General features: G+C 36.2%; 1 protein-coding gene and 1 pseudogene across 1 annotated transcript in view; one reads left to right on the top strand and one right to left on the bottom strand.

Moving 5' to 3' along the window:
• The window catches only part of VIRMA (vir like m6A methyltransferase associated), a 61,625-nt gene extending 37,191 nt beyond the window's left edge, over positions 1-24,434 (top strand). Inside the window, exons 16-24 of the mRNA XM_065895197.1 lie at positions 1,820-2,037; positions 7,510-7,642; positions 17,395-17,547; positions 18,324-18,484; positions 19,140-19,236; positions 20,897-21,063; positions 21,731-22,062; positions 22,949-23,092; positions 24,088-24,434. Coding sequence (XP_065751269.1) covers positions 1,820-2,037; positions 7,510-7,642; positions 17,395-17,547; positions 18,324-18,484; positions 19,140-19,236; positions 20,897-21,063; positions 21,731-22,062; positions 22,949-23,092; positions 24,088-24,242 — 1,560 coding nt within the window. The 3' untranslated portion in view covers positions 24,243-24,434. The remainder of the gene's footprint in view (positions 1-1,819; positions 2,038-7,509; positions 7,643-17,394; positions 17,548-18,323; positions 18,485-19,139; positions 19,237-20,896; positions 21,064-21,730; positions 22,063-22,948; positions 23,093-24,087) is intronic.
• Positions 9,009-9,695, bottom strand: LOC136137304 (nascent polypeptide-associated complex subunit alpha pseudogene; annotated as a pseudogene).
• Positions 24,435-24,651: the final 217 nt, after the last annotated feature.

Raw genomic sequence — 24,651 nt, 5'->3', positions numbered from 1 at the left:
AACAAAGAGATCGCATCTGTTTTATTACTCTTACTGTTGTTTAGGGAGATAAATTTGACCAGTGAGCCAACAATAAAATGATTTGATGCTATATAACTTTCTTTGACTTTGTACTTCACAGGTTTCTCTGAATAGCTTTTTTCATTTTCTTTATGAGACACTGTCTTTGGATATTTACTTTACATGCCATTGTATTCTTTGGGGTTGGTTATGTCTAGTATGTTCATTTTCCTTCTAATTATATTATACACGAATTCACTCTTGAATATTATAGTTTTGTGATTGGTTGAATTAATACCATGGTTTCTTGTTTGGACAATTTTTAAAAAAATCTTTTTTGGCTGTGCCCCATGGCATGTGGGATCTTAGTTCCCTGACCAGGGAACCCGCGCCCCCTGCATTGGAAGCATGGAGTCTTAACCACTGGACCGCCAGGGAAGTCCCTGGACAAATTTTGAAGGCGTCACAGGCTACTACATTTTAGTGTGTTTCAGACTACTGTGCTATAAACATCTATAAAGACGTTGACTAAAAGTAGTAGTATTTCTTCCTGCTGTTTAAATTATTGACTTCTAGTTTATAGTTCCATGAATTAATGAGAATTGTTTTAACTTTTAGAGCCCATTGTTATTGCGATATTTGGAGATTTCTATGCCTAATGGCATTTTAGCTTGTCAGAATGCTCCTACTATCTAAATCAATCAAATATGATTTTTCAAGGCAGAATATTTTTAATAGGATCCCATCATGGAAGATTACCTTTTTCTAGCTAACCAAAACCCAGTTTGGTTACATTTAACATTCAAGAAGGAACATTTTTGGTGTGACTTGTTTTCACAAAAAGGGGATCTGGTAGAAAATAGTTTTGGACCAGGTAAAAAGGCTTATTTTAAGTCTTTATACCTCAGAAGGTGCAGTCAACTGGTGTTTGTTAATGTAATTCACGTTGGGTTGTATGACTGTGATGAGTTACACTTTAGCATCCTAGCTGCCCTGATCACTTAAACCTCTTTCTTGGCTGGCCTCACCTTATTATATTTCCGTTCTATTCAAGCTTTGTTTTATAGTTCTAACCCAAGTTGAATACTTGCTTCCAGTGTGTTGAGTTGATTAAAGGCGATAACATATACTTAAAAATGTTTCTGTAATGTCTGCTTTAGTTCTATTAAAAAGAGTAGTGTGAGTTTTTAGTTATTTTTAGGTAAACTTGCTGACATTGAAAAACTTGAATTTTAAACATATATAAAAACTACAGGAAAATATTGGAAGACTGTGCCTAAATGTTTTTTTGCTCCATCCATTTCTTTTTGTGTTGTTTTTAATTCAAATATGGATATATTTATTAAAATTTATTTCTCTGATGCTTTCTTTATAAATTAAGTATATTCAAATGAATGAATAATACAGTAATTTAAAATATTTTAGTACCAAAAGTACTAACCTAACCATCTGAAGATAGAAATTACAACTTAGTGTAATCCAGAAGGAAAAATTTTTCAGAGAGATATTCTTTTAAAATAAGAATACTGTGAGTCAGGCACAGTTGCCGAGTGGAAATGCACTGGTCTCATAAAGTAAAAATACTGTGAAACAACATATTTGTCTTTATTTCTTTAGGTGTGTATCCTTGTATTAACCTTTATAGAAGGACAAAACAACTCCTTTGTTCTTACTGTGTTTGAATCTATGTTTGGGATGACAGTAACCATAGTATTTTGATAATTACTAATTGCTGTGTATTTCAGAAATAAAAACGCTAAGTGATAGTGACAATCATTTAAAAAAATTGTTTTTTCCCAACTCCCCTCCTCCCTCACAGGACATTGCACTAATTTTGCCAAACTCTTCTGAAGGTTCTATTTCTGAACTGGAGCAGCTCTCCAATTCTCTACCAAACAAAGAATTGATGGCCTCAATCTGTGACTGTCTCCTGGCTGTGCTAGCCAACTCTGAGAGTAGTTACAGCTGTTTACTGACATGTGTCAGAACAATGATGTTTCTTGCAGAGCATGATTATGGATTATTTCATTTAAAAAGGTAATGCTTTATCTAATTTAATATACTCTTGTATTTAAATCCCCCCATATTAATTAATTCATAGCTGTTGTAGAAGGTTGAAGGTATGATTTCTTTCATGTGGAGAAATTTCGTGTTTATGGAAAAGATTCATTAGCAATGAAAAGTGCTAGTAATAAAATCTTTAGGATTAAAAATATAAATTGAATAGATAGACATATTAATATGGGCATCTTGCAATACTTAACAAGGAAATCTTATTGTTCCAGGGTCATTAATTCATGCTCTAAGATATTTGTTTTGTTGGTATATTCACTTGTAGTTCTTCAAAGATGACGGTAGTGTGATTATGGACCCTAAAGCTGAAAGTGCTGATTCTGTGTTTTTTCTCTAGAGGAATGGCTGAGATGAAATTTGTTTGAAATGATGTAAATCTCATGCTGCACAGTCTCTCAAGTGTAATTTCTGCTCCTGTCTCTCTGTCCATGCCCTCATCTTTTTCTTCACTAGGGAGATAGTGGCTACTACATAGTTTTCGTTGGAATTTGTAGAAGTATGTAGAATTACGAGATAGAAAGGATTAGGAAACATGTATTTGTACCTCTCATTAATTCTTATAACATTGGTTGAAAACTTATGTTCCAGCAACTGTGCTTGGTGCTGGCTGCTACCTTTTCCACCTGCTTAGTCTGTCTATTCTCCTGTATTCTCTCTCAGTTGATGGCAACTGCTGAACATCCGAGTTCTCCCCCACCCCCCACCTCCCAGTCTTTCACCAAAGTCTTTAAATTTTACTTCTTGAATGTCCTTTTTCCTATTGCCTGGATATTTACTCTATATCCTTTAAGACTCATACATTACACATACAAGAAAACCAAAAAGCTTTCCTTGATTCCTCCATTCCTAGCTGGGTTAGGTGCTTTCACAAATACCCTTTGCATACCTCTGCCATAGCACGATATGTGATGTCGTTGGCTCTGCTAGATTCATGTAAGTCATCATAACCTATTCCCTTTTCTTTCTTTAGCTCTGATCTTTCTGCTAAGCTCCAAGTAACCCATGTATCTGTTTGACATCTCTACTTGGCTATCTAATGGGCATCCAAACTGAACTAAAGCAGAGCTCTTGATATTCTTGCTTCAAACATGTTTCTGTCCTGCTTGTCCTGGTAAATGTTAAACTTCAAGATTCTTGATTCTTCTCTTTTCCTCACTCCCTACATCCAGTCCATCAGTAAGTCCAGTTCATTTCCAGAATACCTCCTGAATCTGATGATCCTTCTCCACCTCCATAGTTACCACCCCTATCCAGTCCACTCTTTTCTTTCATGACCCATTGCAGTAGCCTCCAATCTTCTCTTCTTACTTCAACTATTGTCCCCCTAAAATACATTTTCTTAGCACTCAGACTGATCTTTTTAAACTTAAAACAAGATACGTGTCACTGTTTTGCTTAAATCCTTCTGATGGCTTCCTGTTGCACTGCAAATAAAATTCAAACTCTATAATGATCTTTAAGCCTTTATACAGTCTGACCCTTGCTTATCTCTTTGACTTATCTCATAGCTCTTTTATCCTCAGTTTTGCTCCCTGTCAGGCTCATTCCTACCTCCAGACTTTTTTTTTTCCTAAATGCTTTTCCCCTAGATTCTTATCGGACTTATTTCCTCACTTCACTCAGGTATCTGTATCAATATATTTCCTGTCTAAATGTCTGTCTAAAATAGCCTATCCTTTGTGTCCCCATTCCTTATTCCCCTTTATATTTTTCACTGTATTTATACTGTTTGACATTACATTATATAGACTTATTGCTTATTTGGTTGTCTCCCTCACTAGAATATAAGCTGCACAAGGACAGGGACTATTTGCTTGACTGTACTCCCACCAGCAGCTAGAAACCTGGTTCATAGTAGACATTATGAAGGAATACAAGTCATTTTGTCCACAAATATTTATTGAATGCCCTCTTCTCTGGGCCAGACACTGTTCTAGGTGCTGGGGATTTAATTAATAAAAAAAAAAAATCCCTGTCTTCTTGATGCTTTCATTCTATTAGAGGTAGACAGATGCTAAACATGTAAATAAAATACATAGTATGTTACAGAAAAACATAAAGTAGGGCAGAGGGATAGTGAGTGCCAAAGTGAGGGTGAGAGTTGTCGTTTAAATGAAGTATGGGGAGGTGATCAGGGAAGCCCTCACAGCGAAGGTAGCCCTTGATCAAAGAACTGAGGGAGGTGAGTGAAACTTTAATATCCTGGGGGAGAGCCATTGCAAATAGCATGCCTAACTTGTCTGAGAAAAAGCCTTGAGGCCATGGTGGTTGCTCCTAAAGTGAGTAAGCAAGGAGAAAAATGATAGGGCCTAGGGTCAGAGAAGTAATGGGTGGGTATGGGGAGGGCAGATCATCAAGGGCCTCTAGGTTTGTTTATAAGGGCCATTGTAAGGTTTTGAGCAGAGGTGTAGTATGATCTGGCTTTTTAAATAAACAGATCACTATATACTTTTCATCTAGTCCTGAAGCAGGCCCCACTCAAGAAAAAAAAATTTTGAGATAATTTTAGACTTTAAGAATTACAAAAATAATAGTACAGAGTTCAGATATACCCTTCATCCAACTTACCCTTGTGTTGATGTCTTATATAGCCATTGAATATTTACCAAAACTAAGAAACGAAGCTTGGCATAATACTATTAACTAAAATACAGAATTTATTTAAGTTTTACCAGTTTTTCTAGTAATGTTCTTTTTCTGTTTCAGGATCCAAGATAGGATCCTACCTTGCTTTTAGTTTTAATGTATCCTTTGTCTCCTGTATCCTCATTTTTCATGACCTTGACATTTTTGGAGAGCATTTGTAGAATGTTCCTCAATTTAATTTTGTCTTATGTTTTCTCATAATTAGATTGAGATTATGCTTTATTGAGAAGGATACTACAGAGGCAATGTACCTTTCTGAGTACATGATATCAGGAAATACATAATGTATTAGTGATGATATTAACCTCGGTCACTTGACTGAGGTGCTGTCTGCCAGGATTCTGCACAGCAAACTTACTAATTTTCCGTTTTTAAGTACTAAACATTTTGAAGAATATACTTTGAGACTATGTAAATGTCCTGTTTCTACTTAGAACTTTCGTCCACTCATTTTACTATCCATCCGTGAATCTTGGCATGTGGCAGTTATTACTGTGGTGTTCTAATAGTGATTTCCTATTTTTCTCATTCCTTTCTCATTTAATTGTCCTTCTGTAAGAAAGAATTCATCACTTTTCCCTCATTTATTTACTTATTTGGGTATATCAATATGGATTCATGGACTTTTTTTTCTTGTATAGTAATTGAACACTATTGTTATTTATTTTGTTGTTCAACTTATGTTACTGATTTTGGTTCTTCTTATTGGCTAGAGCTGGGAGATATATGTGTCCTAAATCATGCATATACACAAATCTACGTTTATTTTTTCATCTACTTATTTTATGTATGTACTTAAAAAAATATCTTTCCATTTATCTATCTATCTGTCTGTCTGTCTGTCTTTCTGCCTGCCTGCCTGCGCTGGATCTTAGTTGCAGCATCTTTAGTTGCGGGATCTTTAGTTGCGGCATGTGGAATCTTTTAGTTGAGGCATGTGGAGTCTAGTTGCGGGATTCAGGGTCTTTAGTTGTGGCATGTGAACTCTTATTTGTGGTGTGTGGGATCTAGTTCCCTGACCAGGGATCGAACCTGGGCCCCCTGCATTGGGAGCATGGAATCTTAGCCACTGGACCACCAGGGAAGTCCCTGTATGTATGTATTTTTTTAAATGAGTCCATACAGCTACTTTGATTCTAATACAATATCAGAAGGTTGATTCTAGCTTTCCCCCTTTCTTTGTAACCTCACCCATGTTTTATAATACACAGTTCTGTGGATTTTGACAAATGAGTAGAGTCATGTGTCTAGCATCTCATTTCCATGCAGAACTATCTCCATCACCCCAGCAGTCCAGTGTGCTACCCTTTTATAGACAACTTCTCTACAAGTTTACCAGCAAAATGCCAGATTTTGGTATTGCTAGGTTTTTTTTTTTATTGTAGACATTCTAAAAGGTGTGTAGTGGACCCCAGTTTTTGATAGACCGTCTAAGTAAGGTTCACTTTCTTAAGGTTATAAGTAGAGGCTAGTAATTGGTATAGTCCAATTTTGAACCTTTGTTTTTTCCATTAATTGTATTATCTCTGTATTTAATATCATTCCTGTTCGTTGTGCCTTGTCCATTTCATTATTTTATAAAGTTCTCAAGAGCACGAGTCTTCTTTCTCTCTTTTGTATTGCTTTACCCAAATCTTGAAATTTTCTTTTGATCAACTATGAACTGTGTAAATGCATAGGATAATTTTAGCAGGGCTGTATATTGTCATGATTTTGAATACATATCGTGATTGTTTCTTATGCTGAAATCTCTTTATATTAGGGTTTGGTAAATTGTGGGCCAGAGGCCAAATCCAGCCTTTCTTGGAACATAGCCAGTATTTATGTGTTGTCTGCAGCTGCTTTCCCACTGTATCAGCAGTTGAGTAGTTGTGACTGAGACAGATGTTTTGTATAGAGAGAAACAGATTGAGTTATGTATAACCCCATAAAGCCTAGAATATTTATCATCAGGCTCTTTACATAAACAGTTTGCTGATGCCTACTCTGTACCCTTAATTTCTTTCTGTCAGATTACAATGTCATAAAGTTAATCATTCTTTGTAGTTACATAAGTCAGGCTTTCTGGTCAGGCTTTTGAGACAGCTATAACCTCACGTTAGAGAAATCCTCAGGTTATAAAAAGTGTAAAAAAGGGAACCTGCAAGTTTATTTTGCTAAGTTTTATAGCGTTATTATTGGGGGAAAATTTTTTCTTTCAGTGTTTTTGAAGATTATCTTTAAAAGGAGATATCAACTATAAAAAATGCTTTGTTAAATGGTTTGTGTGACAGGAACACCAAAGTACTTTTTTACGTTTTTTGAAATGTAAAATTTTAATTTTACTAAATTTTAGGCTGTCTGAACTGATATAGTTCATTTTTTTAAATTAATTAATTTACTTATTGTTTATTTTTGGCTGCGTTGGGTCTTTGTTGCTGTGCGCGGACTTTCTCTAGTTGCGGCAAGTGGTGGCTACTCTTTGTTGCAGTGCACGAGCTTCTCATTGTAGTGGCTTCTCTTGTTGCGGAGCATGGGTCCTAGGTGTGTGGGCTTCAGTAGTTGTGGCACACGGGCTCAGTAGTTGTGGGTCACGGACTCTAGAGTGCAGACTCAGTAGTTGTGGCACACGGGCTCAGCTGCTCGACGGCATGTGGGATCTTCCCAGACCAGGGCTCAAACCCGCATTCCCTGCACTGGCAGGTGGATTCTTAACCACTGCACCACCAGGGAAGTCCTGAGATAGTTCATTTCTTATACTAGATTTATATGCTCAAATTTTAAGAAATTGCCTATTTTCTTTATTTACAGTTCTTTAAGGAAAAACAGTAATGCTCTGCATAGTTTACTGAAACGAGTGGTCAGCACATTTAGTAAAGACACGGGTGAACTTGCATCTTCATTTTTGGAATTTATGAGACAAATTCTTAATTCCGATACAATGGTAAGTATATATATGTATTTGGTATTTCTTATATTTATAAACTTTTACATATGTTAAAAAAATCGCTTGGGTTCAAAAATATCTTGGAATAACGTTTTTTGGAACTTGGAACTAACAGTACTGTTTTTTTCTGTGTCCTCACCCCAGTATAAGTACGGGGTTTTGATTTATCAAAAAAGTAGATGTTTAAGAGTAGAATTTATTGAACTCTAATTTATTAGGCATCATTATTAATTTGTGAATACTCTATGATTTGCATTTTCTTAAAAGAGAGAATACTACCTATAGTGCATTTATTTTTTTACCTCATTCTTTACATTGAGTTACCTTGCTAGAGTCAGTCAGAATAGTCAAATTTTATCGGTCTCTTAATCAAATATTTACTTACTGTCACTTAATTGTACATTTACTGGCTCTGTTTTGGATGTTGTGATTTTTGGGGTGAATGTAAAGCTTATTATACTGGAATATTTTGGATCCATCATAGATATGAATTAAAGATTATTTCCCCAGCTTTAAAATCTTATTGTTAAAAAATCTAATTAAAAATTTCTCTCATTAGTATTTATCAAAATTGTGGTATATATTGTGGACACAATTCTAGAAGCCACTAATAGGCCTGCCTTTAAAAAGTGTCAAATAAGTTTGGAAATGTCTCCCAGATGGAGCTCAGCTGCACATTAGTATATTAAAAGCTCTGAAAGGCCCTGGATGAATAGAAACTTGCTTTACTGCAATTTAATCCAGTTTTGTCCAAATGTATTGCCTGCAGAATACTTGTGCGTCTGTGTGTATGTGTATGTGTATGTGTATGGCTGTTAACATCCTATGGGTTTGATATTCTGTCAACATTGATTTAAGAAATGCAGCTCATATTTAAGATTTCTGTTTAGAAAGAGTTATCGAGGACCTGTATAGTACAGTATTAACAAAATAAATGTATGTGATGATTTCATAAGAAAAAATTAAATTTACTGTTTAGTATATTTCTCTTAGGCATACAATTTATATTGAGAATATTTCCTCCAGTAAGCCCTTCTTGGCTGCCTGTTGGGTTTGTAGTTATTGTTGTGCCAGTTTTATTGGCAAATTATTGTTTGTTCTGTGTCATAGGTAGTTTATTAAAGTGATTAAATTTACCAGATGCTTTGATTCTGAAAGATTGGTATATTTAACAGTAGGACTGTAGCTACCTACTCTAAAGAGATTTTAGTGTCTTACTTGATGGAAGACCACTTATTAGTTTTACCAGATGCTAAGTGACATGTTGTTAATATCAGTTTGACAGATTTTTTTTTTTTCATCCAACAAGAAGCCATAACTTTATTAATGATAAAAACAGTACAGATTTCTAACCCAGCTGCAGTTACTCTTTTGAAACACCAAAAAAGGCCCTCTTTTCAGATGGTAACATTGTTAATTTCGTAATAGCATTTACAGTATCATTACTGTTGTTCTTCAGGGCTCGGACTGCCTTTGCTCTTGACACATTTGCTTGTGACATGACCAATTCTGTGTCCTTAACTTCCGCACCTGTTTCATCAGTCTCTTCCTCTTCACTCTCCTCTTGTACAGTTGGAGTCTGTGTGTTTTCTTGAATGTTTGAGACAGCTTCACCTTGAACTTTGAATTTCTCAGCAGCTGCTAACTGTGCTTGCTGAGATAAATCCTCGATCTTGGCTTCCCCCCAAACTATTTAGGTATCTGAAGCTAGGCTCTTGTATACTTCTGGTTTTGTGATGACAAAAAGGATATTCTTAGATTTCCAGATAGTGACTCTAGTAACCCCTGTAACTTGTCGAAGATCCAGTTTGGACATATCCTTCTGTGCCTTCTTTTCACTCTGGCTCTGTTTTGCTTTACTGACTGGTTCTTCATTGATTTCAGCTGCTGCTGCCAGCTGGGCTTGTGTGGTTGCCTGTGTAGAATCCTGTTCCTCAAGCTCTGGTACTGATTCATCACTATCAGATTCTGTTCGAGACCCTGTCTCACCCTGGGACTGTGGCAACTCCTGCTCTGTAGCAGGGACGGTTTCTGTGGCTTCACCAGGCATTTTGTGCGGGGAACGTGGAACTAAGATGGTGGCAGAAAGAGAGCAAGTGAGAGCGTGACCCATGCCTGTTGCAGGACAGTTTTCTTAAACGTGTCATCAGTTAAACAGTTTCTAATCAGAAACCACTAACCAGTGTTCATGCTGTCCAGGTTCTTCTGGGCCCTCAGGACTGCTGATTAATGCTTTTATTCATCCCTCATCAATACATTTGCTTTTCTTACTTCCTTCATTGAGAAGGTCAGTACCACCCTGTTTAATTTCTAAATTCTTTGCCTCTCCCTTAGATTCTTTCCCTGTTCTTTCTACTCTGTTGTATTCTTCCTTAATCAGAGGAAAATGTACCCCTGTATCACTTCATTTCTATCTATGAGGTACATCTTACCACTTTTAATAACCTGCCCGATACCTTTTCCATCTTCTGTGTTTCCCTCTCCCGTCTACCCTTGCGTTCTAGTGGATAGAATCTCTGAATATCAAAAATCAAATTTGTTATCTTTCCCCATACACTTGGTTCATCTTTTATGTGCCCTGCTTTTATACCATTGATCTTTCCTGACCATTAAGTTAGAAACCATGAATACTGGCTAACTTTCCCCTTTTGTTCACCATCTTCAGCAGCTGCTCATTCTTGTCAGTTTCATTCACAAAACCTTTCATACTTCATTCCTTATTTTGTATTTCACTGCTATTACCTTGGTTTCTCCTTTTTGCTCCTTTTTGCATAACATCCCATAAAATTCACCCTTTTAAACAATTTGGTGGGGTTTAGTATACTCATAGAATTGTGCAACCATCACCACTATCTAATTTCAGAATGTTTTCATAACTCCACAAAGAAGCTCTGTGTGCCCATTAACAGAAACTCTCCATTCCTTCTTTCCCCTAGCTCCTGGCAACCACCAATTTCCTTTTCTGTCTCTATGTCAATTTCTGCAAAGAGACTGCTGGGATTTTGATAGGGATTGTATTGAATTTGTAGGTCAATTTTGGAAATATAACTGTCTTAGTACTATTAAGTTTTCATATTCATGGACATGGCATGGCTTTCCATTTATTTAGGTTGTCTGTATTTCTATGATGTTTCGTAGTTTTCAGTGTGTAAGTCTTGTACCTCTTTTGTTAAGTTTATGCCTCTAATTAAATTGGGAATTTAAAAAATGCTGTTGTAAATGGAATTGTTCCTTAATTTCATTTCTGAATGTTCTTTGCTAGTGTTTAGGAATGCAGTTGATTTCCATATATTGATATTGTGTCCTGAAGCTTTGCTGAACTTGTTTATTAGTTCTGAAAGTGTTTTTAGTGGTTTCCTTAGACTTTTCTAAATGCGAGTGGTATCCTTTCCAATTTGGATACCTTTTATTTCTTTTTCTTGCTTTATCGTCCTCGCAAGAACCTCCATTGCATGTTGAATAAAAGTGGCAAGAGTTGACATCTTTGTCTTGTTCCTAATCTTAGGGGGAAGGCTTTCAGTCTTTCACCATTAAATATGATGTTAGCTATGGTTACTCATAGATACCCTTAATCAGGTCAAAGAAATTCCCTTCTATTCCTAGTTCACTGAGTGTTTTTATCATGAAAAAGGGTGTTGGATATTGTTAAATACTTTCTCTGTGTCTATTGAAATAAATGATCATGTTGTTTTTCTCTGTATTATATTTTACATTGATTGCTTTTTACATGCTGAACTGACCTTGTATTGCTGGAATAAATACCACTTGTTCGTTGTGTACTATCTTTTTGATATGCTGCTAGATTCAGTTTGCTTTACTTTATTGAGGAATTTGGGGTCTGTATTCAATAGGGATATTGGTATGTAGCTTTCTTGTGATATCTTTGGCCTCATAGAGTGAGCTAGGACGTATCCTCTCCTCTTTTATTTTTTGGAAGTTTGTGAAGGATTGTTGTTAATTCTTTAAACATTTGGTAGAATTCGTCAGTAAAGCCACCTGAGCTTTTCTTTGTGGGAAGTGTTTTTGATACTAATTAAATAGCTTTACTTATAAATCTGTTCAGATTTTCTGTATCTTCTTGAGTCAGTTTCAGTAGTTTGTGTCTTTTTAAGAATTTGTTTCTCTTCATTCAACTACATTACTAACTTGATGGCACACAAATGTTTATATTTCCTTATAAACTTTTTTTATGTCTGTAAGGTTGTTAATGATGGCGCTTTTTTCATTCTTGATTTTAATAATTTAAGTCTTCTCTCCTTTTTTCTCCCCTTTTGTTAGTCTAGCTGAAGTTTGTCACTTTTGTTGATCTTTCTAAATAACCACATTTTGGTTTCTTTGATTTTTCTTCTATTTTCTAGTCTCTATTTTATTTATTTCTGCTTTAATCTTTACTGTTTCCTTCCTTTTACTTGCTTTGGGGTTAATTTACTCTTCTTTTGCTAGTTTCTTAACTTGGAAGGTTAGGTTATTGATTTGAGATCTTTCTTCATTATTAATATAAGTATTTACAGCTATAAATTTCCCTCTGTGTACTGCCTTTGGTATGTCATGTTTTTGGTTTTGTTCATATCCAAATATTTTCTAATTTTTCTTTGGCCCCTTGGTTATTAGGAGTGTGTTTAATTTCCACATAATTGTGAATTTCCCAAATTTCCTTCTGTAACTGACTTCTAGTTTTATTCCGTTGTGGCCAAAGACCATACTTTGTATGATTTCAATCCATTTAAATTTATTGAGGCTACTTTTACAGCCTAGGGGTATATTCTATCCTGGAGAATGTTTCATGTGCAGTTGAGAGGAAGGTGTCTTCTGCTGCCATTTGGAGGAATGTTGTATACAGGTCTGTTAGGAGTGTTGGTTTATAGTTGTTTAAGCCTTCTGTTTCCTTGTTGATTTTCTGTCTAGTTGTTCTATCCACTGCTGCAAGTGGGATGCTGAAGTCTCCAACTGTTGTTGAATTGTCTCTTTCTCCTTTTACTTCTGTCAGTTTTGGTTTCATGCATCTCCGGGCTCTATTGTCAGGTGCATATATGTTCATAATTGTTATATCTTCCTGATGGATCAACCCTTTTGTTGTTATAAAATGTCCTTCTTTGTCTCTAGTAATAGCTTTTGTCTAAACTTTTATTTTGTATTATTGGTATAGCCACTCTAGCTTTATTTTGGTTATTGTTTGTATGGTATATTTTTTCCCTACCCTTTTATGTAGAGCCTATTTGTATTTTATAATCTAAAGTGTGTCTGTTATAGACAGCATAGTTGGATCATGTTTTGTTTTGTTTTTTACATTCTGCCAATTTTTCCCTTTTGATTGGTATATTCAAACCATTAATGTTTAATTATTGATAGGTAGGATTTATGTCTGCTGTTTTGCTCTTTACTTCCTACATATCTTTTTGTTTTTCTTTATCTCCTTTTTTTTTTTGCTTTAAACAGATGCTTTCTACTGTGCTGTTTTAATTTCCTTTTTCTCTCTTACCTTTTTTTAAAAAGTTATTTTCTTAGTGGTTGCCCTGGATACTACATTTAACACCTTAATTTAATAGTCTCTTTCTGATTAATCCCAACATAATTTCAGTAGTATACAAAAACTGCTACAATATAGCTTTGTTCCTGTGCTGTTATCATACTAATTACATTTTTATACATTGTGAATCCATCTTCACAGTTTTATTATTATTGCTTTATTCTGTTGTCTTTTAATTCAGATAGGAGAAGAAAAGAGTTACAAAAATATGTTTATACTGCCTTTTACCTAACCTTTACTGACATACTGTTTCTTCATGTGGGTTCAGGTTACTGTCTAATATCCTTTCATGTCACCCAGCAGGACTCCCTTTAGTAGTTTTTGTAGAGTAGGTTTGCTAGTGACAGATTCTCTCTCACTTAAAAAAAAGAATTCAGAATGTCTTTTTTTCTCCCTCATTTTTGAAGGGTAGTTTTGTCAGTTATAGAATTCTTTGTTGATAGTGTTTTTCTTTCAGCACTTTGAATATGTTTTCCTACTGCATTCTGCCTTCTGTGGTTTCTGACAGTAAATCAGTTGTTAATATTTTATTAGTTGAGTCACCTCTCTCTTAACTGCTTTCAAGAGTCTCTCTTTTTTTTTGGCTTTTGACAGTTTGATCATGATGTATCTAAGAGTGTATCTCTTTGAGTTCATTCTACTTGGAGTTTGTTGATCCTCTTGAAAGTGTAATGTTTTCATCATATTTGGGTAGTTTTCAGTCATTATTTCTTTAGATATTTTTTCCTGACTCTTTCTTTCTTCTTCTGAGACTCTATTATGTGTGTGTTGGTGTTCTTGATGGTACCTCACAAGTCTCTGAGGCTATGCTTGTTCTTCATTCTTTTTTCTTTCTGTTCATTAAAATGGATAATCTTAGTTGACCCTCTTCAAGTTCACTGTTCCTTTTTTCTTGCCAGCTCAAATCTGCTGTTGAGCCCCTCTAGTGGATTTTTTTTTTTTTTTTAAGATTTTTTTTGGGGAGGGCACTTCCCTGGTGGTCCAGTGGCTAAGACCCTATGCTCCCAATGCAGGGGACCAGAGTCTGATCCCTAGTCAGGGAACTAGATTCCACATGCTGCAACTAAGAGTTTGCATGCCGCAGGCTAAAGATCTCGACACAGCCAAATAAATAAATATTTCTTTTAAAAGATTTTTTTTTGATGTGGACCATTTTTCAAGTCTTTATTGAATTTGTTACAATAATGCTTCTGTTTTATGTTTTGGTTGTTTGGCCGAGAGGCATGTGGGATCTTAGCTTCCTAACTAGGGATTGAACCCACAACCCCTGCATTGGAAGGTGAAGTCTTAACCACTGAACTGCCAGGGAAGTCCCTCTAGTGAATTTTTTGTTCCACTCATTGTACTTTTCCCACTCCAGAATTTATATTCAGTTTTTGTATAACTCTTAGCTGTTTATTGATATTTTCTTGCAGAGTACTGTATCAGCCTTCTCTCCACTTCCCTTCCAAACATTTACTTCTTTGGTACATTCTAAATAGTTCTTTGTGAGTTCATAACTTCCTAAAGCAGACATTGGATCATATCACTCTACCCTACAATACCTTTTCATATCTGTAGAATAAATTCCAAACTTTTTAGCATGACATTCAAGACTATTCACTGTATGGCCAAAAAGCTACCTTTGCAAACACTTCTCCCTTACTGGGAGCCATCATCCATAAGTCTCATCTACTATATGTATCTCCTTGGCCATGCTTCTCTTAGTTTGTTGTCCTCTCCCTCTCTCCCTCTCCCTCTCTCCCTCTCCCCCTCTCCCTCTCCCCCTCTCCCTCTCCCCCTCTCCCTCTCCCCCTCTCCCTCTCCCCCTCTCCCTCTCCCCCTCTCCCTCTCCCCCTCTCCCTCTCCCCCTCCCCCTCCCTCTCCCTCTCCCTCTCCCCCTCTCCTCTCCCTCTCCCCCTCTCCCCCTCCCCTCCCCTCCCCTCCCCTCCCCTCCCCTCCCCCTCTCCCTCTCCCTCCCCTCCCCTCCCCTCCCCTCCCCTCCCCTCCCCTCCCCTCCCCTCCCCTCCTCTCCCCTCCCCTCCTCTCCCCCTCCTCTCCCCTCCCCCTCCCCTCCCCTCCCCTCCCCTCCCTCCCCTCCCCTCCCCTCCCCCTCTCCCCCTCCCCCTCCCCTCCCCACCCCCATCCCACCCCTGCCCTGGTCAAACTATGCCTATTTATAGTGCCTATTTTAATGCATCCCAATTTGTGAAGCCTTTTGATATTACTTTTCTTTCTGTACACTTCACAGCATGTTATTGAGTGACTTCTTTTTATAGATCATTTATATGCCTATTTCCCATTTCCTATTCCACTATCTGACTGTTAGGTCACTTAGGTCAGAGACCATGTCTTGCTAGCTTTTTCCCAGTGTAATTGTACAGTGTCTTGTATAATTTAATAGTTGAAGTGTTTGATAAATGATTAAGGAGATTTGAAATGGTATCACAAGTTTGATAGAATTTTCATTTTTCTGAAATAACTGTGTAGCTTAAAAAATCTCCTTAAAAATTCTTTTATTACTTCTCACAGTAATGTATATATAGAAAACATCAAATTGTGATAAATTTGACCTTAGATTTTCTAAGACTACTTTTAATAACAAGTAGAATAGAATTTAAAATGCGTTTTATGTTGTTTAAAACTGTTTCTGTTTATAATAATGAAAAAGCAAGATAGTAGAGAGAGATGAAAATTTTACATCGTTCCAAATATTTTAATTAGTTCATAGCTTTTCCCCTCTCTTTTAAAAAACTGATTTTCTTCTGTTTTCCCTGACCTTTAAAAATAATAATCATTATAATACTTTCTGATTCAGCTATACTGAACTTACCACCTCTGGTTAAAGTGGTATGAATAACTAAGAGTGAGGAAAGAAGTCAGATAGATGCCTTGATAATTTGTATTCTGGTTAATATACTTATTTCTATAAAATAAATTTAGTCTGTAATTCATACATTTTAACAACATGTAGGGGACAGTTCCTTTAAAGATAACTTCACAGTCTGTTAGTGCATTTTGATTGCTTTTAACTCATTTAGTTTAATTTTTTAAAAATAAAACATGAACTAGACCATCGTCAACCTAGTCTTCATTGCTACCTCCAAACAGAGCAGTTAAAACCCTTGTAGACATAATGGTTTATTGAATTTCTTATTAAAACCGTATGTCCTCTTCCATAGTACAATGTAAATGACTTCCTCAGTCTAGTGTTTTCTGAAAGGAACAAGTGTGCTTCAAGCACAGTATCAGTTTGAGTGGGAATCTGTGAAGAATAATTTTCATTTAGTTTTCACCAAAATGTGTCCAGTTATAGGACGAATGGTAGGAGCTACAAACAAATTTTAATTGTTACTGTTAATTTAAAAATACTGACTCTTACATTTGGATTGGTAGGACTAATATTCATGTTGAACCATTTAAAACAGGACTGTGTTCTGAAGATTTGAAACTACTTAAGTGTTTTTTCATATGTGACAATATGGATGGATTTATTGTCATGAACTGAGATTTGTTTTGCCTGGTGAATTTTTTTCACATTCCCATATTCATTTTATTATGTGGCATACTTTTTTTTTTTTTTTTTTGCGGTACGCGGGCCTCTCACTGTTGTGGCCTTTCCCGTCGCAGAGCACAGGCTCCGGACGCGCAGGCTCAGCAGCCATGGCTCACGGGCCCAGCCGCTCTGCAGCATGTGGGATCCTCCCGGACCGGGGCACGAACCCGTGTCCCCTGCATTGGCAGGCGGACTCTCAACCACTGTGCCACCAGGGAAGCCCTATGTGGCATACTTTTTAAAGCAGAAAATGTTAACTTTCTGTATGACCGCACATAGTCTTAAATATGATAGTTACTGTTTTCTTTAGTTGTTTGCCTTATCTCCAGAAAAACAAATACAGCTTTCATTAGTTCTCTGTTATAGCAGGCATTTTATTAACTTGAGTATCAATTAATGTATTATGTTTCCTGCAAGTGCCAGTGTATTTGTCATTGGATATTTTTGTTGAGAAATCTTGGTGCCAGTAATTTGAATACAAGTGTTTACCTATTTATTTTGTGAGTCTTAACTCAAAGAAAACTTGTTTCAGCTTTGAGCTAATTCTTAAAACCAGCCATTCATACTGATGTAAAAACAAAAACATTGAGGGGAAGATTGCAGCAATCTTAAATATCTGAGTAAGTTTGGAAGCATTTTTTGCAAATTTCTCTGCTCTCAAATTTAACTTGTGTGTGACATTTACAGGGATGTTGTGGAGATGATAGTGGTCTCATGGAAGTAGAGGGAGCTCATCCATCACGGACGATGAGTATTAATGCTGCAGAGTTAAAACAGCTTCTACAAAGCAAAGAAGAAAGTCCAGAAAATTTGTTCCTTGAACTAGAGAAGCTTGTTTTGGTAAAAAAACAAAACAACACAAAATAAGAAGAGCTCATTCCCAAGACATATTTTCTTCTCAGTTTGACTTGTACAAGTTTTCTTAGTGACTTTTTAAAACAGTGAACTCTCAGTCGGGTATTTATACTCTGAATTAATAATTTGGAGTGAAGTCTTCCATACTATTATGAATTTTTAAAAAAATTTTGTTATGTTTTATTTTTGGCTGCATTGGGTCTTTGTTGCTGTGTGCGGGCTTTCTCTAGTTGAGGCGAGCGGGGGCTACTCTCCGTTGTGGCGCGCAGGCTTCTCATTGTGGTGGTTTCTCTTGTTGCGGAGCACGGGCTCTAGGCACGTGGGCTTCAGTAGTTGTGGCGCATGGGCTCAGTAGTTGTGGCACGTGGGCTTAGTTGCTCCGCGGCATGTGGGATCTTCCCAGACCAGGGATTGAATCCGTGTTCCTTGCATTGGCAGGCGGATTCTTAACCACTGTGCCACCAGGGAAGTCCCCATACTATTATGGATTTTAAGGAGTACATGAAGGCAGTACTTTTTGAATTATCTATTGTTTGAATGCAGGGTGCCCCCTGCTACCACTCTTTAGAAGTAACAACAATCGTTTTTGGTGTTTGTTTTATTTTAATATGTTTAATGTTAAGTTGATAATTTCTTGATGGTGTTCCAAATTTCTTAGTAGTGAAATAATACCACCTTTTCTACTAAAGAGTCAGTAGATGATGGGCATAAATGTTCAGGTTTTACCTGCACCTTCTTATTCTGCTTTTGTTTGTATCTAGGAGCATTCAAAAGATGATGACAATCTGGATTCTTTGTTGGACAATGTGGTTGGACTTAAGCAGATGCTGGAGTCATCGGGTGATCCTTTACCTCTTGGTGACCAGGATGTAGAACCAGTACTTTCAGCTCCAGAATCTCTCCAGAATCTGTTTAACAATAGGTAAAACAAGCAATGTTTTGTGGTTGAATAGATACTGTATATTTAATGGATGGGATCTAGAGAGGGCCAGCAACTTATTTTTCTCTAAGGGCTAGATAATAAAAAATCTAGACTTTGCAGGCCACATTCAGTCTCTGTTGCATATACTTCTATAGCTTTTTGCTTGTTTCTTTTGTTTTTTTTAAAAAAGCTTTAAAAATGTGCAAACCATTCCTAGCTTGCAGGCTGTACAAAAACAGGCTGGCAGAATGGGGGTCATAGTTTACTGATCCCTGGTCTAGAGGATATGCCTCTTGATCTTTGGAGCACTGTCCTTTTAGAGCATAATGAATATTTAATATGATGAAATTATTCTCTAAATTTAGAAAAATTACACATTGGTACAGTGTTATAACTTGGCTTTTTGGGAATAAAGCCAGGGTTCTGTTTTATTTTATTGAAAGATCAAAATTTGTCATAACAGGATTAATTTCCAAGTTACTGGTTTTTAAGGATACTTAATTCTTAAATAGCTTCTTGAAGGAGTCTTTTTAAGTGCTAATACTTTTAGAGGGTAATATTTTTAATTGTGCTGTTCACATGTTTTACTTAGGAGTTAAGCTAAAATATTTAATTTTGGAATTCTGCTTTTTAACAAATACTTTCTGTATTCTAGAACTGCATATGTGCTAGCTGATGTCATGGATGATCAGTTGAAATCTATGTGGTTCACTCCATTTCAGGCTGAAGAGATTGATACAGATCTGGATTTGGTATAAGTAATTTTATTACTAAATATTTAGAAAAAAATTCTGTTTGTTTTTTTGCATATTGTTAGAACTAAAATAGATTACATATTATATGGCTATTAAAAGTCTGTCTTGGGACTAGTACTGCATCATTTTTATGTCAGTTACCCACTTAATGGTGTCCAGGACTCTTCGTTTTTTTATGCTACCTGTTTTGCCTCTTTCTAGTTAGTGATCTGTACATTTGAGAATGAGTGGAAAATCACATTTTTGCGTATGTACTCTGAAGCACTTTGGTTTCTTATATTTGTAGGGTATAGAATAGTATCCCACAAAATTATAATTAATTCCTATATTTGGGTTTAAATGGAGGAATCTGCTCTGTTGTGGTATCTGCTCTTAATTTGGGGAAATGTAAAAAATATATTTGTTAAAATAATATAGTATGAATCCAAATTGACATTCTTTAACGTAATACTGAATAGGTAAAAGTATAGTTAAAGATTTTAATGCAGTCTGTTTAATGATTCTCATAGGGAGGATGATTTCAGTCACATCTTATTGTACCATATATTGTTTTTTCTTGATTTAAAAAATATATATATTTTTTCGATAACATCAGATTTATTTGTAAATCAAGAGGAAGGGTACTCCAGAAGAAGAGTGGATACTCAAAGAAAGAAATATATTTGGATATTCCCTGGTCCAAAAAATGCTAGTATTCATTATGGACAATAAAACTAAAAGAATGATTTGCTTCACATTTAAGGTGTATTTGGTGTATTGAGAACTCCTTTTCCTTCTTTAAAATATCACATGCAATTGAATTAAGATTGCATTAAACAATTTTTTTTCTTTAGCGTAAGTTGTTTAGTGATTCTTTAGAACTGTAGTGAGAGAAGTGTTCTATAATCTGCCCTGTCCAGTTAGCCACTAGCCCCATGTGACTTTTGAGCAATGAAATGTTGCTAGTATGACTAAGGAATTGAATTTTATTTTGATTTAATTAATTTAAATTTAAGTAGGCACTCGTAATTAGTGGCTACCATATTTGGCATCACAGGTTGAAAATATTTGTTCTAACTATGTTGAATCACAGCTGTCTTGAGATGATGGTTATGACCTTATGGGGTTTAGGGAAATTTTTGGTCTTTTAGGTTTGATTAATTTGAATAAAACTTAAACATAATTTTCATTCTTCTGAAAGTTGACTTAGGTTGCAACCTCATTAAACTCATAGAACTAGGAGATCTGTGGCACAGAGTCCTTTTATAATATGTAGTGACTATACAAGGCTTGTGGAGTATTTTATTTTCAGATTATTTTGGAAAAGTTCTGGAGATACTCCATTGTTACTTTTTATAGAGAAATACTGAGATCCTTGTCAGGCAGCAGAGGTTTCCCAGACTAATAGCCCTTCTGTGAGTAGGAATGCCACCCACCCCACCCCCAAATGAAAGCAGCTGAATTCCTAAGGTATTTTTTTTTACAACTACCAATGGTGTTGGGTTTTGAAACGATGAAGGACCTATCATTGATTTATTATGAGACTCAAATATAGTTTATAGGAGATAAGAATTCCTGTAATCAAATGTTATGTTAATAGTACATTTAAAATGTAATGTCACATTAATAGTTACATTTAAGATATATCTTTGGTTTTATTTCATTTTTGTGACTGCAGGTAAAGGTTGACTTGATTGAGCTCTCTGAAAAATGTTGTAGTGACTTTGACTTGCACTCGGAATTAGAGCGCTCGTTTTTGTCGGAACCATCATCTCCAGGAAGAACCAAGACTACTAAAGGGTTCAAACTTGGGAAGCACAAGCATGAGACCTTTATAACTTCAAGGTAAAATTTCTTTTAATAAAGATCTTGGTTGGGGTCAAGTAAGCTTATTTATTTAAATATGTTTTGATAGACACATGACTATTAAAGGAGAAAGGAAGTTGGCATAATACTTCAGTCATGAATATTGTTTTGAATTTTTTTTTTTTTTTTTTTTCGGTACGCGGGCCTCTCACTGTTGTGGCCTCTCCCGTTGCGGAGCATAGGCTCCGGACGCACAGGCTCAGCGGCCATGGCTCACGGGCCCAGCCGCTCCGCGGCATGTGGGATCCTCCCAGACCGGGGCACGAACCCATGTCCCCTGCATCGGCAGGCAGACTCTTAACCACTGCGCCACCAGGGAAGCCCTTGAATTTTTTAAAAGATAGTAATTTGACCAGGACATACCTGGTACACTTATTATATTGTTTTACTTAATGAGAGTTCAGAAGGTTTGAAAAAGAGCAAACTGGATTATTTTAAAAAATTGTTAGTCATATCAATAAAATGTGAGTACCATTCTTAGCTAGTTTTGTTGTATTTCCCTGGCAAGTCATAGAGATATTTGCAGTAAAAAAATTGGGATAAGAAATAATTGATATATAGTTTTCAGTATTGCAAAGATTGACTTATATTTTCACTGGAAATGTGTAAAGGAGAAAGTTTTCATGGAGTATTTTTGTTTTCATAGTGGAAAATCTGAATACATTGAACCTGCCAAACGAGCTCATGTTGTGCCACCACCAAGAGGAAGGGGCAGGGGAGGATTTGGACAGGGTATACGACCCCATGATATTTTTCGTCAGAGAAAACAGAACACAAGCAGACCACCGTCTATGCATGTGGATGACTTTGTTGCAGCCGAAAGTAAAGAAGTGGTCCCTCAAGATGGAATACCCCCACCAAAACGGCCACTCAAAGTATCTCAGAAGATTTCTTCTCGTGGTGGATTTTCAGGCAATCGGGGAGGACGGGGTGCTTTTCACAGTCAGAATAGGTTTTTTACACCACCTGCTTCAAAAGGTAATGAATTATGTATGTTTTCTAATGAGTTATTCTAATATTAGAATATTGAATAGAAGTGATTTGAATAGAAGCAATTCAGATAAAGTATTTTCCTGTTACTAGTGTTAATCTGGCTCTAGGCCAACGGTACTATTTGAAAAGTCCTTTATTGTATAGGAAAAATCATTTTTTAATTTTTGATTAATTGCATATTTAGTGATGATTTTAAAAGAAGTATTGGCTAATTATTTTCCTTTCTACGTTGAGAATTGTGTTTATCCTTTCTGAATAATATCCATACATAATTTTCACAGTTGTATTTATCAACAGTTCCCTTAGGATTGTTCTGTGTAGTTCACCATTGATTCTCTTATCTACTTGCTTCCTAATGTTATATTTAATCTGTTTTAAATTTTTCAAGATTTTAGAATCTGAGTTCTAAAATATAAACGTATAGACATTATATTTTACTAGTGGATTGATGACATATTTTCATGCTTCTGAGTTAAGAGGGTGGGAGCAAAAGAGCATAGGTGTTTACATTAATAATAAACCCATAACTTTGTTAGGAACTGTTTTAAACACTTTGCATGTAATACTCTTATCAACCTGATGAGATAGGTTCTTTTAGTAGCCCCACTTAATAGAAGAGAAAACTTGTCAGTTAGCTGACCAGGGCACATAAAATATAAGTGGCAGAACCAGTATTTGAACCCCGGCAGTCTGGCTCCAGAGCCTCTGCTTCTGACTACATATGATGCTGCCACTTTACCTTTATTCCGTGTACAAAATTTCATAGTTTCTCTTCCATTGCTTTTGAAAATTAAGAAAAACATGTCATATCTTCCTTAATCCAGTTGAAGTTGTGGAAAAAGTAGATTTTGATCATGTTGCCTATGTTTAGGAAACTACAGTCGTCGGGAGGGAACAAGAGGTTCCAGTTGGAGTGCTCAGAATACTCCTCGAGGAACTTACAATGAAAGTCGTGGAGGCCAGAGCAATTTTAACAGGGGCCCTCTCCCACCATTACGACCACTTAGTTCTACAGGTACACTTTCTTCTTACTTGATACTTCTGAGAGAGAGGGAGGTGAATCCTTTTCAGATTGTTGAATGTCATATATTCTCATTCTGGGAGAGAATATTTTAGAATGTAGACATATAATTTTAAAGTCAGTTTAATTTTATTTCTGTGAGTGAGTGCCCAGTGTACATCTTCTGTATAAATACTCAGAATTTTAGATTCTGAACTATGTGTGTATAATGAGTAGTTCCGTGTTGGTGTGCTGTTTTTTAATAGTTCAATAAAGAAGGAAAATCAATCCTTAACGTACCTTTTTGACCAAAGTAAACCGAGATGTCTTCGTAGAGTATATAAGTTGACTCTTGAACAATGAAGGTATGAACTGCAAGGGTTGTCCACTTATATGTGGATATTTTTAACAATAAATAGGATCCACGGTTGGTTGAAATCGAGGTTGCAGAGGAGGCTCTGGATATGAGGGCCAACTATAAATTATACTTGGATTAACCCTTGAGTTGTTCAAGGGTCAACTGTATCCTGTTTCTGTTTACAGTATTGTCTTGTGTATGTAAGCATATAACCTCTTTTCCCCCCCTAAAACATTCCTATGTCAAGTCCAAAATTCTGGTCAGATGTAGCTTTTGGTTTCAAATGCACATTTTTTGTTTTTTTTGGCTGCACCACACACCATGCGGGATCTTAGTTCCCCTACCAGGGATCACACCTGTGCCCCTGCAGTGAAAGCGCGGATTCTTAACCATTGGACTACCAGGGAAGTCCCAAATGGACATTTTTTAAATAACAGCTTTATTTGAGATGTAATTCTTATGTTTAGACAATTTACCTATTTAAAGTGGACAACTCAGTGGTCTTCAACACATTCACAGAACTTACACTTGGGTTTTAAAGGAGCAAACAGTAATCCCTGTCTTGGTTTGAGCTCGGTGGTATAGATTAGTATTTATGTCATGGGAAAGGAAAGGATGTTGCAACTAAAAATTATATTCTTTTCTTTTATAGGCTATCGCCCAAGTCCTCGTGACCGTGCTTCCAGAGGTCGTGGGGGACTAGGGCCTTCCTGGGCAAGTGCAAATAGCGGCAGTGGAGGCTCAAGAGGAAAGTTTGTTAGTGGAGGCAGTGGTAGAGGTCGTCACGTACGGTCCTTTACGCGATAAAAATTCTTTTTGGAACATCCTAAGTGTATATGAACATTTCATGAGGACAGTAAAAATAAAACAAGACATTGGAGGACCAATTTAGACTTAGCAGTTATCTGGATACATCTGAGAGAATATTTTTATCGGAAGAAAGCAAATTTTGTTTGATACCTAACACAAGATTTCAATAAAAATCAAAACTTTGTATGTTTGTATATATTTTTTCCCCTTCTTATATGACTATTTAGAAAATCTCTTAGGTAGAAAATGAACAGTGAAATAACGTTTTTGTTTTAGTGTATTTCTTGCATATACCACAGACGTCCCCAATACTTTCTCAGCTCATGTTGCCCTTTACTGTTTCTATAGTTTTTTCACAATACACCAGGCCAAAAGAAATGCCTAATGATTCCATTTATTAAGCAGT

The sequence above is a fragment of the Phocoena phocoena genome, chromosome 17, assembly GCF_963924675.1.
Source record: "Phocoena phocoena chromosome 17, mPhoPho1.1, whole genome shotgun sequence".
NCBI classification, from domain to species: Eukaryota; Metazoa; Chordata; class Mammalia; order Artiodactyla; family Phocoenidae; genus Phocoena; species Phocoena phocoena.
Note: the sequence above shows the minus strand (reverse complement) of the source record. Positions and strands in the feature narration are given on the sequence as shown.